Here is an 18,841-nt window from a genome sequence, read left to right as displayed (position 1 = left end):
CTCCTTCAGGGAACGAGGGTTACATACGTAACCGAGACGTTCTGCGGATAGTGTTACTTCTGCACACTCTCAGGGTCACTTTAATTGCAATGACACGGTAGCAGAACTGCAGCACGCGTCTGACCTTTAGTGCCTGTGGGCAGGTGAACGCAGGCGACATGTCAGAGCACATCACAATAACACACCTGAAACCTACGAGCTGTTTGCCTGTCCCTGTTAGGAAAACACCAGAGAACTGAGAACGAGAAATCACTCTATTTTAAGAATAATTGAGGTAAAAATGAAACTCTGTCATTTAATTATCCTTGTGTCAATCATATGATCATCTCTTTTCCTTGGAACACAACAGCCATATAATTCTGAATGTTGTACAAATACAAATGTGCTTCTTGAACAGATTAAACAAATAAAAAAATAAAAAAATAAATCCCTTATGAAAAAGAGGTGCTCTTCATTTTATTGATCATGTACTTGTAATGCATTTTGAATCCTTAAAGTATATAAAAAACTGTACTTGCAGATAATATAATATTAATGAAATATAAACTATCTTAAGTGCACTTAAAGAGTGGCACTTATGTTTTTCAACATTTAAAAAGTGCATGTTGTACTAATGTCAGATTACTTTGTTGTCTTTGAAATATGGTTAAAGTGTTACTGCTGAATGTACTGACAAACATTTAGGGTAAGCTAATATATTCTTTAATGTCATTTATATTGAACTTTCTATGTCATATATTTAAATATATTTGTAATATGGCAACAATATAGTAATGCGATACTAAATAACACACTAGAGTTAAAATTATAATAAAGTACTTTACATGTGATTTAGTATGTTGGTCAATGCATCAAAATAAGTGTACTTCTTTAGCAGGACAAAAGATTATAAAAATACTCATTAAAAATTATACTTTAAAGTAAACCTTTAGTTATGAAATTAGATATAAAGATGTACTTCAGTCCTACTTAAGTGGGTCAAAAACACTCTGATGTTCAGCTATTTGCATTCAATGTACATTCAAACTTCTATAATACAATTTTATTTTATTGCAATCAATATGCAATTAAGTGTCTGCAAACATTACATACGGTTTGCAGAAGTATGCTATAGTGTATTTCTTTTCCACAAGGCTTTGAGAGCTACAATAAAGATTTTCAGCAAGTACTGAATTAAATATGGATCTGTTCCTCACAAGTTATTGTATGACCTCAGCTGAATGTAACAGAGCAGCATGAACATTTAGATAAATATCTGATTTAGTGCTTTGTGGAAGAAAATGACTAATAATTCAGACTAAATGACTGGTATTTCATATTTCAGAAAACTATTTCTTAAAAATCCCTTTATGAAGCTCCGTAACACGTCACTTGGCATGGAAAGGGAACAATCTCTGGAGTCTAAAAGCTTCAGGACTCTCTCTCTCTCACACACACACACACACACACACACACAAATAATCAGCGGATTAAGACATAGATTGCCAGAGTATAAAACAGAACCAAAGTCCTTGTCTAATGAAGACGGAGATTTGTGGGATTATGCACAAACGCTGAAAAGCCGCATGACTTGATGCTCATTCAAGCTCACACAGATAAACACAATAACACGCATGTAAACATTTGACTTAAAAGACTGTAAATCTGCAAGCTTTGATTCCACCTGCCGCACATGTTCTGCATTTAGGAAAGGGCCGTCTGTCCGGATGTGTTTGTGTTGATGTCGTTTCTGCTTTTATCATGTATTCATGTGAAGATCGTCGGGAAGACAGCGACAGCCCTGTGTTCCTATCAAAGCTGGGACTGTTTTGTCTTATGGGGAGATTAGAAGCTCTTGTAGCATTAAAGAACAAACTGTATCCAGAGAAATCTGTGATGAAGCAGGGCATCATGGGACGACAACTGTGCCTGTTTCTTATTACATCTGTCACCTGTCAGCCCTATAATGAAGTTCTATTTTGAGCTTCTCATAGTGATGTGAACCTCAGCTACCCGAGAGGCCAGTGATGTCTTCATTGTATTCAATGTTTTTATTTTTTGGTTAACACAGAGGGCAAACTAGAGATATATGTTAGATTTTAGTTAAAAATACTTGTCTATTCACTCTGAAAAATAAGCAGTCAATGACAGCCTCCAGCTTCTCCAAATTTATTTTCTTCTCTAACATTAGTGCAACGTTCGAATGTGACACGACTGATGTTGTAAAGCAGCCAGTTATCAATGTCAATTGTGAATAAAATCCAAATATGTATATCACAGTGTCTGATGTAAAAGAAAGCTGATGTCTCACAGTATGCCTTAGCTATAGCTGAGATCTCACAGCTGTCATATCATACAGTCTGACAAGGACTGGAAAAAATAGCACAGAGCACACTGGGCTTTACTGGAGTCATTCTCAGGATGTGATGCTGTTCACATGCAGAGTATTTATCCATGACTTACTGCTGAAATAACTCATATTATCTGACATATTCCACTACGTTTAGAGTGCAGTGCCTTTAAATAAAACAAATAAAGTTGTGTTTGTTTAGCATTGTATTTAAATGATTTACACTTTTGTTCGAAGGTTTGGGGTTGGTTTTTGAAATAAGTATTTTCTGCTCACCAAGGCTGCATATTTTTAACTGAAAATGCAGTAAAAAATAGAGTAATATCGTGAAATAGTATGACATAATAAAATAACAGTTTTCTATGTGAATATATGTTCAAATGTAATTTATAAGCCGAATTTTCAGTATTCAGTTTCACATGATCCTTCTGAAATCATTCTAATATGCTGATTTGCTGCTCAAGAAACATTTTGAATTATTATTAATTTTGAAAACAGTTGTGCTGTTGAATATTTTTGTGGAAACTGCGATACATTTTTATTTTCTTGTAAATAGCACCTAACAATAATAGATAGGCCTACTGTTTTCTTCTCTAATGTTCGAGGTACTTTTGGAGTCACATGTTGTGTCCAAAATCGCATACGGTCTGAGTAAGAAAAGGAATGAACTTTGTGACCATTATAAATATATGCATATAATATGTAGAATAAGTCATGTTATCATTGTCATGTGACTTACAGCGACAGTCGTGTTACTCCACTGCCTTGCACAAATGTATGAATATCGCTCTGTTACTTTAGGTCTAATCGGAATTCTTTAAAGTTCAGCCGTAACTTTAAATGATGCAACTATATTACCAGCTTAGGCATTGTTTTCACTGCTCTGTTACAGCAGCGTGTCAGAGCGATGTTGTACCACACACATATGAGTGATGTCATACAGCTCTTCTGCATTATCACACAGCTGATACTCTTTGTGATGGTAAAAAAAAAAAATAATAATAATTTTAAAAAGGCCTCCATTTTAATGGCACCTGTTTTGGGAACGCACTGCTGAATAGCAACTAAAACTGGATCCTGGCTAACCAATAGATTTTTAAATAGATGTCCTCTGAAACGCTCGCTGCATCATCATAAATTTGCATATGGAGTTTAAAACTAAATCAGCTGAAAGCATTTGAGAGAGGAAGGCATGACCTTGAGGGGCAAATATCACACAGCTCTCTCTCTCACAGCATCAATCTAGGCTTTGTCAATCCAAACACCCAATCATAAAAGTGCACCTTTTATTAAAGCTCTTAGGCGAGATCTTAATTTCATTCTTAAACAGTTCCCAACAGGGAAAAATTAGAAACATTTGTCAGGATGAATCTGCTTCTCTGTGGGATATGAAGCTGATTGCAAAAACAGGACTCAATCTGATTGACTTCATTTCTCATTTTATGTGTATATCACATAAAACATACAAAAATGCACATGCATAAAAAAAAAAAAAATCTGTAAATACAAGAAGCTGAGATTTAAGTACTCTGCCTGTGATCTCTTCGGGTCATTGCATCTAATGAGCTCCGTGTGTTGCTTGCTATATGATTTCTTTGTGTTCGCTGCATTTCAGTGCTGTTATGTTTCTTTAATGAGTTTGTTTTCTATCAGTAAAAGCCCTCCAGATCAAGACAACAAACCTACTTCAAATGAATTCAGGCAGTATTGTTTTCCAGCTCTAATAGGAAATATATAAAAAGAAAACTGGACTGACCTTAAGATCAGCTGTAAGGTTCCCATTTTATTATTGGTTTTGTGTATAGTTTTACAAATGAAACACTCTAAAAACAGCAATAATGTCACATGCAGACTGAAGTCTAAAGCAATAGTTCACTCAAGCATTCTGCCATCACTTATTTACCCTCATTTCAAACACATACAACGTTCTTTTCTGTGGAGCACACAAGCAGATGTTTAGGAGAATGTTAGGAGAATGCTTATGGCAAACCAGTTTAGCTTAAAATGCTCCCAACTTTACTTCTGTCAGGACCACTGTCATCAAAGATGACTGACAATTAGCATACAGTTTGGATTGGCGGTAGTTTTAGTCAGGTGGACAAGTAAAATCATGTCCTGTCAACTTTAAGTGTCTCACTACACAATAGGATGAGTTATAACAACCTCAACTTGAAGGGAAATGGAAAACTTTAAATAGCATGTTCATATAACAACAAAACATAAGTTCTATCAATTTTCTGTGTGATGCGCATGTCCCAGAAACTCTACATCATGATGACGTACTATTTTAACGAACTTGAGATGCGCCATCCGCCATTTTCTCCACGAAAATTTGCTGATCATGCAAGAAAAGATGAAGGAGCCCGCGTTTGAACGATTACAGATGGACTTTATGGACTGCAGATAATGTAATGGGTAAGTATACCCTGATTTGTGCTTTCTATAATGTTAATTTAGGCTTGTTTCGTTGGCGCTCACCGTCTGCGTTCTGATTTCAGGCAATCACATTTTGCGAACTAATCGGGAGCCACACGCACTGTCAGGCAAATTCGTGTTTATTCACTTTCAGACGTTCCTGACAGTCCCTCAGACTTGAAATAAACCAGTATTTTGGAGTATATGTTACGCCATTAACTCCAAACGTTCACCGAATTGAGACATGCTGTGCTGAGAGAACTGATGAATACAAACGGCTGATACTGAGCATGAGTGTTCTACCGAACTGTTACAGCCGCGGTTCTCGGATCTCCAGTAACGTTACACTGTGAATTTGGCGAAATGTAAGTTAATAAAAAAATAAAACGTATGCCAAAAGTTACTGGAAATTGCAAATGCTATTAGTTATATCAAACAGCATTTTAAACATGATGAACATGCAACAACTGTTCAGTAAAAACGTAAATGAAATTTGCTATTTACTATTGTATGCACGTTATAGTTTAAGCTTTATGAGCTGAATCCTCGTTCTGTAAAAAACTAATGAAGACTAGTTCAATTTATAGCTATAAGACTTGTAAAACATCTGTTTGCACATCAGAGCCTTATATGGGTGCTTTTGCAAAACGCTAATGTAAGAAACGTTTCCAAGACAACGATGATGGTGATGATTATTATTATTTAAGTTAAGTTATGATTACAAATTACTTTATTTGAATGTGTTTGAACGTATGTTCATTCGCTGGGACGATAGAAATGACGTCATTAGGTGAAGACGTAAAAGAACTGGTGAACCGGTTCATTGAAGCGAACTGTTCGAAAGAACCGGTTCGCGGAAAAGAACCGGACTTCCCATCACTACTAAAATTGTGGATCGAGTTAATGTTGATAAATAGATAAACAGTGTACATATAAGTGACTTTTTTAGCGTTTTCTAAATCTGATCTCGTTATCGTTAGTTTTAAAATGTTCAGTGAATATTTCTGTATGTAACATGTGTATGTTAACTTGGCTGGAGTTTGACTTTTTGTTTTTTATTTGCAGGATCAGTACAGTACAAGCAGAGTGGAAGCACAACTCCGTATCGATGAGGTGGTGTTGCAAGATTTGTAGATTTTCCTCGCCCAACCAGCGTGCCCTAATCACACACTACAAGCTGAAACACTGCCATCAGGCAAGTCACTGTCCACTCCCATGCATCTATAAAGATTGTGTATGCACATTTAGGAGTGAACTATCTCTGAAGAAGCATTTAACTTGTGACCATAGTCAGTGTTTTCAGAGTAAGTGTCTAAAAAGTAACCTATAATATTTGTATGTCATATTCCAAGTCTTCTGAAATCATACAATCTCTTTGTATGATGAAAGCATAAAAATGTCAGTCTTGGTTTACAAAAATGTTTGATTGTATTAGGTTCTACATAAATATCAAACCTCACTGGTTCTTGCGAGTCTTTCTATCAAATGTCATGACACAAGAACTAATGAGGTTTGATTTTGTTGTTGTATAATGTTGTAAATGTAAAATGATCATCTTTGTTAACCTATCCTTTTAAATCCTTTAAATTATTGTTACAACCCAATGAATTTAAGGCAGGGGTGCCCAATCCTGCTCCTGGGGATCCTGCAGAGTTTAGCTTCAAGCCCAGTTAAACACACCTAAACCAGCTAATCAAGGTGTTCGGGATCACTACAAACTTCCAGGCAGGTGTGTTGAACCAGGTTGGAGTTAAACTCTGCAATACATTATTGGCCCTCCAGGAGCAGGATTAGACACCCCTAATTTAAGCGGCATGAGTGTGTTTTATCCATTTACTAAATCTTATTTTGGTGCTGAACAAAAAGGTAACAAACAACTGTTGTTGCATCACATCACTGGTGATTTATTTACAACAAAAGTATACAAGTGTAAATGTGCAAATTTGAAATCAATGTTTTTGTGTTTTTATTTTTTTTCTAAAAAGCATCAAAGACAGAGGGAGGGGGAGAAAGGATAAACGAATAAAGAAAAACAAAGGATTGAACAAATAAAGCTTGTACTTTAAACCAAAGGATGAGGACAGCAGCATTGCTGGGCATGCCGTGGTACATGCGAGAGACTCCTTCAAAATGCATGAAGATATGCGAGGTAAGCTGAAACATGTAAGGCAAAACAATGGAAAATGTAACATTAGATCTCTTAATTTGCAGTCTGGGGACTGTATTTGTGTAATTGCTTTTAAGTAATAGTACCTTGTTTTGTTTACATTCTATAAAGCCCAGTGACCGTGAAGAGGATGTGATCAGGGGTGTGGTGATTGGAATTATAGTGGTTGTGGACCTCTCCCAGCGTTCTACAATGAAGTTGCCCTGGTGATTGAGGAAGAAGTGGTAATGCATCACCTGAGTGATGTACCTAATGCTTTTCTGAACCTGATGGGCCTGGTGTACGCATTAAACCTCGACTACCCAAAGGAATTAAAATTCACATTTGAAGTGATACAGTACCTGTTTATTGGAGTCGGGTCAGACTCTTGCACCGCAAGAGTTCAGTCTTTGAAGAGCAAGTGGCTGCGATAAGACAGAAAACAAACTAAACATTTTTTTTTTCCTTCTTGCTACTGTTCAAACGATGGACTGGTTTAAAGTGTAAGAGCATTGTTGTTTTATATCTCATTGTTTTAAGTGGAACATTGGTATTCTTGAATATTTGTTCAAACTGACTTTTGTTGTTACCTTGTACTGCTTCCTCTTTCCTTGTCATGTTTCTATGATTGGGAATTGAAGACAGTTTTTGAACAGTGAAGTTTTTTAACACAGCTTATTGTGAATTCTTCATGTGCATTTGTTCCTGCAATGAAAACATCTGATAATGACAAGGAGAGTTATTTGTACTGTGTTGACACTAAGATAGGTCTGTGCATAGAGAAGTTTGCACATGTTTGTGTGAGCTGTGTATATGTGAAGATTTTTCTTGTGTAATGTTTTTATATCTTTGCAAGTTAATTATTTGTGTCTGTGTTTTTGGATGCAATGTATCTGTTTAAAAAATCAATGCTGAGAGTGTCAATTTTGCTGTTGTTGATTTCTTAAAAATTATATCCAGAACTTACTATTTTATGTCAATTAGACTTAATTCATGGTTGTGATAACATGGAAAAATTAAGTTCAACCAATATGTTTTTCAGTTGACTTAACTAAAAATTTTAAATGCTCATTAATTTATACAGTACATTGGCTCAATTTACTGCAAGTTATTTCAACAACTACATATACTGTAAGTTGAGTGAACTTAACACCTAATGCTTGCTAAACTTAACCAAGTCAATGCAACAAGATGACTTGACTATGTCAAGTTGTGTCAACAAATCATTTTTTACAGTGTATGGTTCTGTACTGGGCAAGAACTCCCTGCACATCCATGCAGTCTAGCATGGATAAGAGCAGGGAGAGCAGCAATAACCCCCCAGTGTAACAGAACAGAACATAAATGTATACATAAATATATTGCAGATATAATTAGGTTCAAAAATTTAATGTATCATTTTGAAATTAGTCTGATTCAAGGAGAATCAGAAGGATGAATCCTGACTGACAAGAGGAGGAGTCGGGGATGGAGGTGTGTAATTAGCTATTGAGCAACGTGAAGCTGGTGATAGTACTCAAGGACCTTATATATGAGTGTTGTGATAGGTGTCGCATCCCTATAGGTAGACGTGGATCAGCTGAGAGTCAGCTGATGCGAGCTTGACTAACCTGACCTGCCAGAACTGACGCTATGCTATGATTTTCTGTAATTACATTGCTACTAGTAAGAATTGAACTAGAAAAGACACACAAAATAAATTGAATTGTAATTATTGCAAGAACTGAATTAGAAATCTATCCAATTGTAGTTATTACAAGAATTTAATTAGAAAGCTCTCCAATTGTAATTATTAGTAGTTAGAGAAGAATTAGAAAGCTCTGTAATTATTACAAGAATTGAATAAGAAAACTCTCTTTTTATAATTATTACAAATAATAATTTAATTAGAAAGCTCTTTAATTGTAATTGATAATAGTAAGAATTGAATTAGAAAGCTCTCTGATTATAATTATTACACAAATTGAATTATAAAGCTCTCCAATTGTAGTTATTTCAAGTAAGAATTAAATTAGAAAGCTCTCTAATTGTAATTATAACACGTAAGAAATGAATTAGAATGTGCTCTAAATCAAAATTATTACAAGTAAGAGCTCAATTAGAAAGCTCCCCAATTATAATTATTGCAAGAAATGCTCTCTAATTGTAATTATTAAAAGTAAAAACTTTTTTTAATAATTATAAAGTTCTCTAATTGTATTTATTTTGTATTTATTTATTTCTTAACTAGTTGTTTATTAGCATGCATATTGCTAGAATATTAGCCATTTATTAGTAGTAATTAAGCACATATTAATGCCTTATTCTACATGACCTTATTCTACATCCCTAATCCTACCCACTATCTAAACTTAACAACTACCTTTCTAACTATTAATAAGCAGCAAATTAGGAATTTATTGAGGGAAAAGTCATAGTTAATAGGTGTTCCCTATTCTAAAGTGTTACCTTTATTTTAATGGAATAGGGGGAAAAAACTGTGAGAAATAAATTGTGATTAATGCTTGTAAGAAATAAATTGGAATGCTCTCTAATAGATAATTGTCACTAGTAAAATTGCAATTACGAGAATAATGCTGGGAGCATTTTAAGCTAATTCAGCTTGCCATACAAGCTGCTTTTTCCATACAGTGAAAGCAGGCAGTGGCTGTCAAGCTACAGAAAGTGGCTGGTCACAGTCTGCTTTCATTATATGGAAAAGAGCAGCACGGACATTCTTCAAAATGTCTAATTTTGTATTCCAAAGATGAAAGGCATATGGGTTTGAAACTTTATGCGGGTAAGTTAATGACATAATGTGCATTTTTCCATGGACTACTGCTTTCAAAGAACATTCATCCACTGAGGTGATTTGACTCCACAGAGAGAGTTAAAATATCACGGCCCATCTGAAACACACAGTGACAGAGTGTCTTCTCTGTGATTTAAGTGTTGTAGATCTCTTCAACAGTGCTCAGACTACAGAAGACACTGATAAATATAGCAAAGTCGGTGCTGGGAGGCCATTTTCTACTCCTCACTGTTCATTTGTCTGCTGCAAGCCCCCAAATGCATACTGAAGTGTCTAGGGCATGTCCCCTCCCGGCAGGACGGGGTAAGAGAGAGGCTAGCTGACAGACGTCATGCATTTCATGCCTCCAGAGAGTGAAGCCTGACGCCATGCTGTCATAATGTGTGTGTTTGTGTTTGAAAAGCCGGAGAGAGTGTGAGTTTATTTAGCAGTATTTTGGGCACAAAGTGTCCTCAGAAGTGAACGAAACCTGCCTTTGGGGGATGTTGTCAAAGATGAAAATGATTCCTAAAGTAAATCACATATTTATTTATTTATTTAGGATTGTTTCAATGCAAAAAGGTCCTAAAACAAGCTTAATTTTCTTTGCACATAATGTAATTTCAAGTGTGTATAATATGTAAGTGTTGTAAAAAATATAAATATATTTAAATATAAAACAGCACCATTGAGAAACTCTAGTAGTTAACATTTATTTTATTTCAAGTAACATATTTTTTTTTTCAGTTTTAGTTTTAGTGAACTATAACTGCATAACAACCCTTCTTTATACTGTATGTAATTTCATAATTACTTCTATTGTCACGTATGATAAACTAAAATGACATTCATTTACACATTTTTTTAAAGATGTAACACGTGTTTGTTTCACACACTAATTAGCATGTAGTGTAGTGTAGTACAGACACTCAGTTCCACATACTAAGACATATTTATGTCTGCCAATAACACACTGAGCACCAGTCTGCAGGATTCACAGGGAAGACATGCTGTCATATCAACACTTTCATTCTGTCTGTATGTGTGTGAGCTTCCAGAGCTGTACTGCCATCCGAACTCAATTGATATTGTTAGCACATGTCTCTCTCGGTGTGTGTGTGTGTGTGTGTGTGTGTGTGTGTGTGTGTGTGTGTCAGCCTCTGTCTCTTCCTGAATACAGGAATTGTTTCCTGTCTGCAGTGTGACTCACAAACACACACAGATTTTAGAAAATTTTAGAAGATCTGCACCAAAGACTGGTGCCAGAGAAAGGGGTCAGGTGGGAGACCACTTGCCAATATATGTGATCACATGGAACAATGTGGCATGCCACCATTCCCAGTGCAGTCAGAGCCTGGTTTGACAACCATTTGAGAATGATGTCTCTTTTCCTTGCCCCTTACTCCCCTTTCCTCAACCCCATTGAGGAGTTTTACTGAGCCTGGAGATGGAAGGTTTTTGACCATCGTCCCTCCAGGTGTCCTCCAGGTGTCCCTCCGAATGTCCCTCCAGGGTGCAATGGATGCTGAATGCCAAGGCATCACAGCTGAACAATACCAGGAAGGATAAGGCATACCAAAAGATTCTTCCCAAGATGCCTTGCCAGAGAAGATATCAGGTGTGATGTGGATGAGAACATGTGGCCAAATGCAGAAGACCAGGCAGATTAGATTACATTTACGTTGCAAGTAAAGCCTTTACTGCAGCAATTCTGTCTTTTGACCATCGTTTGACAACCATTTGAGAATGATGTCTCTTTTCCTTGCCCCTTACTCCCCTTTCCTCAACCCCATTGAGGAGTTTTACTGAGCCTGGAGATGGAAGGTTTTTGACCATCGTCCCTCCAGATGTCCTTTCAAATGTCCCTCCAGGATGCAATGGATGCTGCATGCCAAGACATCACAGCTGAACAATACCAGGAAGGATAAGGCATACCAAAAGATTCTTCCCAAGATGCCTTGCCAGAGAAGATATCAGGTGTGATGTGGATGAGAACATGTGGCCAAACGCAGAAGACCAGGCAGATTAGATTACATTTACGTTGCAAATAAAGCCTTTACTGCAGCAAATCTGTCTCAACCCACCCCCCATGGTCAATGCAATATACTGCCTATTGTATAATGTCAGACCTGACACCTAAAATAATGCAGTTTATGTAATTCCATTTGATGTTAGTGTTTTTATGATATTGTGCTATGATTGACTAAATGTTCCTGTTGGAAGAGAACATGTGTTAGTGTTTTGGAATAATAATTAGATTTTGAGTAACGTTTGCAGTGTTTTGGTAGATGTAGTGTATTGTGTTAGGGTATTATTGTAATTTTAAAATTAGTGCTGAAGTTTAGTTTGCAATGTGTGATTTTGAGCATGAAATTAACTGTTTTGTCAATTGTGTGTTGTAGGTGTGTTGGTGCGTTAAGAGTTTAGGAAAATTGTCAGAAGTATTGAAAAAAATGTCATAGCGATCGTAAAAAACTGTAAGTGCAAACTGAATTTGAAACTGTACTAAATGAAAATGCACCATGTTTAAGTGTATATTAAATGCAATTAGCTGAACCTTAGAGTGTTTTCTTTTACTTAAGTACATCTTTATATGTATTTTCATAGTTCTATTATCTTTGAAATATGATAAACTAAAATAAGCTTCTATTCTGTTCTATTGAAATTTGTAGGTCATGAATTTAAACATATTTCAAATTGCACATTTGTAATAACGAAGTTCCAATTTAGTACATTTAAAATATATTAACTTTAAATGTAATATCAAATAACACACTATAGTTAAAATTATAATTAAGTACTTTCCATGTGCTTTAGTATGTTTTGATGTCAACACATCAAAATAAGTGTACTTCTTTAAAGCACGACAACATATTGAACTAAATGACTTAAAATGCAAGTTTACATTATTTTAAAGTGCACTTTTTTGAAAGGATATTTAAGTACACTACAAGTGCACATTCAGTACAATTAAACACATTTTTTTTTTTCACAAGGGATACCACTTTAATAGAGACACACAAACATAGACAAAGCACGCTGATGAAACATTTGTGAGCTTAAATGCACATGGAGATTTGCACTAGTTTGTCAGGTCAGTCGTTCTTAGGCCCGTGTCTATATTTAAGTGCAGCACAAGTGCTGTGTCTGCTGCTTGCTGTCATCCTGACTCAGCAGCTATTGTCAATTCCGTTTAATTTTGTCATGCTTGACTTCCTGCTACCTCGAGCCCTGTCTGCCAGGAGCTCTTCAGCGGCCTGTCAACTCCAACAAGAAAAAGCTCCACGGACAGATGGACGGTGGACGGATAATGGAGGATGTTTCTTTCTTTCTGACTTTATTCCTCTCCGTCTCTCTTTTTTGCTTACCTTGATTGAGTTGCTGGATATCTGTATTTCATGGAGTTTGCGCATGGTGCCATCGCGGTCGATGAAGTATGAGGAGGCAAGCTGGTGCAGTGCCTCGACTCCTTGGGTGGCGTTGACCATCTTCCGGTCCAGCTTATTCTTGGCCATGTACATGGTGAGAGCTTCCTCACCTAATGGCACAGAGAAATATGGTTAGTTAACGCAAGACTTCACTTCCTGTCTTTCAGATGCCAAGAGTTAAAATATCACACTCTCAAGCACCCATTCACTTTAAAGAATGATGCTGTCATAATTTACTCGCTCTCGTGTCATTCTGTGACTCCCTTTCTTCTCATTCAACTCAAATATTACATCAAAGACACTCGTGTCTTATTGAGTGCATCATCACTGACGGCAAACCTTACAGAAAACACATATATGTTTATTTTATATCACTTTATATATGTGCATCTATAGATTTCATTTACAATCTATATTTTTAAAGAGTTTTTTTCTCTCCATTTCAGAAACACTTATATAAACCAAACTTTACAGTTTTATTCCTATCTATATTCTGAAGGGTTTTACTCAGGGGTTTGTTCATACATAATTTGCTTAATTTTAATTATTGCACTTTATCCATTTGTGTCTGTAGATTTTAATTTCATAGCATTTTTTAAGCTGCGAGTTTTTTGTCCACTTCATCAGCTCTTTTCATTCTTTTCAAAACGTTTCTATCTATCTATCTATCCCCTGTCTGTTAATGTTTTTTTGTGAGGATAAAGTGAGTGACGAAAATAATCAAAAAATCCGCTGTAAAAACCTTAAACTCTGCTTTGTCAACAAAACAAAACCAGTTTTTTTCCAGTATTCAGATTTGTTTTCTGGAAATGTATGCAAATGTATGCATATTTAGACAATACCTCATTTGCATATTCAAACATACAATTTCCGGAAACATTGTAATACAAAATTCAAGCCCTCTTTGGCCCTGTAAGGGCCCTATTTCACCGATATAAGCACATGGTCTGAAGCGCATGGCGCAGGTGCACTTAGGCCGAATCCACTTTTGCTAGTTTAACGACAGAAAAAATGGTCGGCACGCTAGGCGCATGGTCCAAAAGGGTTGTACCTATTCTCTTAATAAACCATGGGTGTGTTTTGGGCAAAACGTGCAATAAACCAATCAGTGGCTCATCTCCCATTCCCTCACCATGGCGGATTCGCTATTTACATGGCAAAATTTGGAAGAGCAAAGACTGAAAGCATCTCCAGAGAGGAAACGGATCTGCTCGTGCACGAGATTAAAGCATACACAATAATAATATTTTACATTGCAACCCTTTCATTTTTAATATTTGGCATGTTTGTGTGCTGCTGCACGTCCCTGTGTGTGTAATAAGCAGAGTTTATGCACGTTTTGCACCTGCGGTGCATAACACGAACGTGCCCATTGAATAAAAAAAAATACTTTGCCATTGACTTTAGACCAGGTTTTAGTTGGACAATGGCGCAATTGATTTCATTTGCCTCAAAATAGCAATGCGCCAACAATGCACCTGAACACACCTCAGACCAGCACGCCCATGCACAAAAAGATGGGCGCAAGTGCATTTGCTATTTAAAAAATGTGGCACTGTACATGAAAATGATAACTGCACCGGGCTGAAACTAGCAAAAAACACTTGCGCCACGCCTGGCATTGCATTGCGCCGGGTGTATGATAGGGCCCAGTGTATTTCTAAGTAGAACAACTTAAATAGTATTTTCGGTAACACTTTACTTAAAGCCTTTATGTATAATGCATTGTATAGGGTTATTAAATTATTTATAATATGTAAACCAAATTTGAAATGCATAGTGTAACAATGAATTGATAAGTGTTATAATGTTTTAACTGTGGTTACAATTATGAATGAGATTGTACAATGCATTATAAGGTGCATTATAAGGCATAATTATAATGCATTATACATAAAGGCTTTAAAGCAAAGTGTTACTGTATTTTCTTGTGAAACATACTCCAAAATAGTTGTTTTATTTAAAAGTTTGAAAGAAAAAGAAAAACAAAATGTTTACAGTATACTGTTATGGTGCATTTTGGACAATGGGCAATGTATTGTCCTGGTCGTCATTCGGGTCTGAATGACATGAGGATGACTAAATTATTTCCACTATTGCTTTACAGGAAAACGATGCTGAGATGCCACAGCAACAGCACATTTCAAGACCTGTTGTCATGCTGTATAAAGTCGTCCCATTGAGCTTGCCAGCATTCATACAGGCATCATTTTGAGTGCTGTGGTTCATGCAGCCAACATGTCATTTTATCAACATGTTTCTTCAGCGTGGACTTCCTAGTGTGTAAGAAGTGCCAAACACACTGACATGATGGAGACTCGGTGTGCATTGGTGACTCACTTCACACACTGTCACCGAGAAAATTTAGCTTACAGTGTCAAACTGACATGACCCGAGTCTCTCTCTTCAGCCACACCACTCGATGGCAAAGATTTCTTCTCCACTAGAGTCGAGTGGGAAAAGCAGCTATGATTGATTTTTGCAAAGCGCCACTGACCTTTTCCTAAATAACTCATTCACTGGGATACCAGAGGAATATCTGTTCAGACAGTAGCCGTAAAATCCAGCTGGCAAAAAAACACCAGCTATGTGTTGACACAGACATACACAGGGAGCAAAACACTCTCTCTCTCTCTCTCTCTTTCACTCTCTATGCATCAGCTCTTTCTCTCATTCTATCTTTAGAATTAACCACTCCAAAGCTCTACTGGAGCTTTGCTCCAAACTCTAGTGTGCGCCCTTCTCAGACAGCATTCATAACTGCTAGATAACATTACTAATATAAAACACTACACTCACACTCAAACACTACACTCAAAATGGGGGTTTTGCAGCAATGCCACAGAAGCAGCCTCAGTCATCAATTCTTGAGAGAACCTTATTTTCTTAGTGTGAAGAACATTTTCACTGTTAATTTACAGTGAAGTAGCATGAAACAACCATGAAATGCAATACATTTACAAATACAAAAGAAGAAAATAAAGTAAAAACCATCAAAACAAAACAAAAATATATAGGCCTACTCACATATCCACACTATAATTTACAGTATAAAAAGGTGGTTGTTGATTCGTTCATGGCACTACTGGAGCTCACTCCTTCATCCAGTCTACTGAGAGACAAAGTCACAGTGTTTTGGACGCTATCATTGACAGCTAAGTATGGTAAGTATGTTAAATATATTCACATCTGTAAAAAAAATATATACTACTCATATATATACATATTTAACATGGCAAACATTTAAACCAGAAAAATAATGATATAAAACATACAATTGTTTACAAATAAGCATAGTGTATATGCGTAACAGACTCCCCTCTAAAGCACAAATGGTTTGGTCGGCCTCAATGTCAGCAGGTCAACACTCGTCAACACTCGCAAAAGTGACGGACCATAGAACAACCATATTTGGTTCCTCAAAGAACCTTTCAGTGAACAGTTCTGAAAGAACCATTTTGTCTTAGTCTGTCAACGTTTTATTAATCTAAAGAACCCAGGCAACACACACAGCTATGAAATAGCATACTATTATACAGTATAGCGTGTGTATGCTGTGCATAGTATGCAAAACTGTATGCATGAAATAGCTGGATGACCTACATATTACAACTGGCAAACTGTGTGCTATAAACCAGAACACAGTGTGTGTGATAACTCTAAAAAAAATGGTTCTTTAAAGGTTCTTTATATGTAGTAACGGTTCTATTTAGAACCATAGCATTCTGAAGAACCCTTTTATGCTGAAATGGTTCTTTGTGTAAGAGTTTAGGGTTCTTTATTAAGTGTACTGCGTTAGACTTACCGGGACTTGTCACAACACTTATATATTGTTGATCTTTTGTTGTGTTGATTGCTTCTATTACCCTCATTTGTAAGTCGCTTTGGATAAAAGTGTCTCCTAAATGATTAAATGTAAATGTAATGTAATGTAATTATTACTTGGGTTTATGCATAAACATACCTAGTCACAAAACAATATTAAAGCTATCCCATGACTTTATATCACTTTTTTTGATTTTCTTTTAACATTGTGAAGGGCTCACATTCTGTCCAGTTTTGCTTTTGGCCTTCATAGACATTATTGTTTTTGCATAAACAAATGGACACACTGTAACACTAAACTCAATTGTGTATTTCAGATGCATCACATCCCACAACCTCATCCCCTGCAGAGAGAAACTGCCACTCAGTCACACCAAAATGATGGACTTACAGGCATCATTGAGGACTGTGAAGATATTTCACTGGAATTTAGTCTTCATCACATATTTTTTGTTTTTATTTTGTGTTTTACTTCTTTATGTATTTATGTTAAATGTCAACTGTCAACTGTTGTTAACAGCACTGACATTTTTGCTACAATTTCACATCAATAAAAAAGTACCTGATTCACACAATATGTTGTTGCTGCTGTTATTGTTATTTTAATGTAAATCCCCCCTCCCCCTGAATTACTGATTTTTTTGGACTTCAGCCATCCAACTACACAGACTGTCAACACACTCTCAACAGGTAAATTATTTAGTTCTAAAAATGTCTATTATTTTTTATTTCTGGTTTCCTACCAGTCATGTCTTTTTCTCTTTTTTGTTTACGAGAACATGTGAGTGTGACCAGCTCTGTTCAGTTAAGGATACTTCTTTCCCCATCTCTGTTCATTGTTTGTTCATCTCATTGTTACTAAGTAAGTAACAAAGATATGAATTTATGGTCCATATTGTTAGATTTATTTTCTTTTTTTTTATTACTTGGGTTTATGCCTGAGCAGCGTGCAGTACAGCAAGCACTTTGCTGAAGTTTTTGCCAAACTTCCCGTTTTGCTCCTTGCAGACAGCCTCTACAGCAAATGATTTTTGCCCAAGATTCAAAGATTTGCAGTGGCCTGCCTTGAAGGGTTCAGAACTTTTAAAGCATCGCAACTTGGAAAAGTTGCATCGCTTAAAGGTTAAAGGTGCTTATCGCTTAAAGGGTCATCGGATGCCCATTTTCCACAAGTTGGTACGTAACAAAGATATTGAATTTATGGTCCATATTGTTAGATTTTTTATTTTATTTTATTATTACTTGGGTTTATGCATAAATATAAAATTGTGAAGTGCGTACACATACTACTTTTGGCCTTCATAAACAATTGTTTTTACATAAACAAATGGAAGGAGACACATTGTAACTCTAAACTCAATTGTGCATTTCAGATAATGTCACAACCTCGTCATCTGCAGAGAGAAACTGCCACTCAATCACACCAAAATACAGATAATGATTGACTTACAAGCATCATAGAGGATTGTGAAAATACAGTATTTCACTGGAACTTGGTCTTCATTACACTATTTTCTGTTTCTATTTTTGTTTTACTTCAAGTATTTATGTTCAGTGTCAATTGACATGTATTAATGTATTCTGCTAATAACGGTTGTTAGATCACTCTCATTTTTCCTACAATCTCACATGTCGTTAAATAAAATAAAAATACCTAATTAACACAACATGCTGTTGTTGTTGTTGTTGTTTTTTATGAAAACCTTAATAGAAGCTATACGATATTATAAGACCAGGCAAATAGAGGGGTAAAAATACAATAGTAATAAATAACTTATTAAAATAATATTAATAAACTAATATTCAAGTTCACATATTTTACACCTTTCTGGAGTTTCATTTTAGGTTTTGATGTCCTTAAGAATATATATATTTGCGGTATAAGTACCAAAAACCATCTCAATATATTTTTACAGCTCCTCTCTCAG

The 18,841-nt window shown here is 36.0% G+C and overlaps 1 protein-coding gene across 1 annotated transcript in view; it reads right to left on the bottom strand.

Annotated features, from left to right (window-relative positions):
• brinp1 (bone morphogenetic protein/retinoic acid inducible neural-specific 1) overlaps positions 1-18,841 on the bottom strand; it is a 171,448-nt gene that overhangs the window by 56,593 nt on the left and 96,014 nt on the right. The window contains exon 4 of the mRNA XM_016507822.1: positions 13,029-13,198. Within this exon, the coding sequence (XP_016363308.1) occupies positions 13,029-13,198 (170 nt within the window). The remainder of the gene's footprint in view (positions 1-13,028; positions 13,199-18,841) is intronic.

This window comes from Sinocyclocheilus anshuiensis, unplaced genomic scaffold, assembly GCF_001515605.1.
Source record: "Sinocyclocheilus anshuiensis isolate Anshui unplaced genomic scaffold, SAMN03320099.WGS_v1.1 scaffold117, whole genome shotgun sequence".
In the NCBI taxonomy this organism is placed as follows: domain Eukaryota; kingdom Metazoa; phylum Chordata; class Actinopteri; order Cypriniformes; family Cyprinidae; genus Sinocyclocheilus; species Sinocyclocheilus anshuiensis.
Note: the sequence above shows the minus strand (reverse complement) of the source record. Positions and strands in the feature narration are given on the sequence as shown.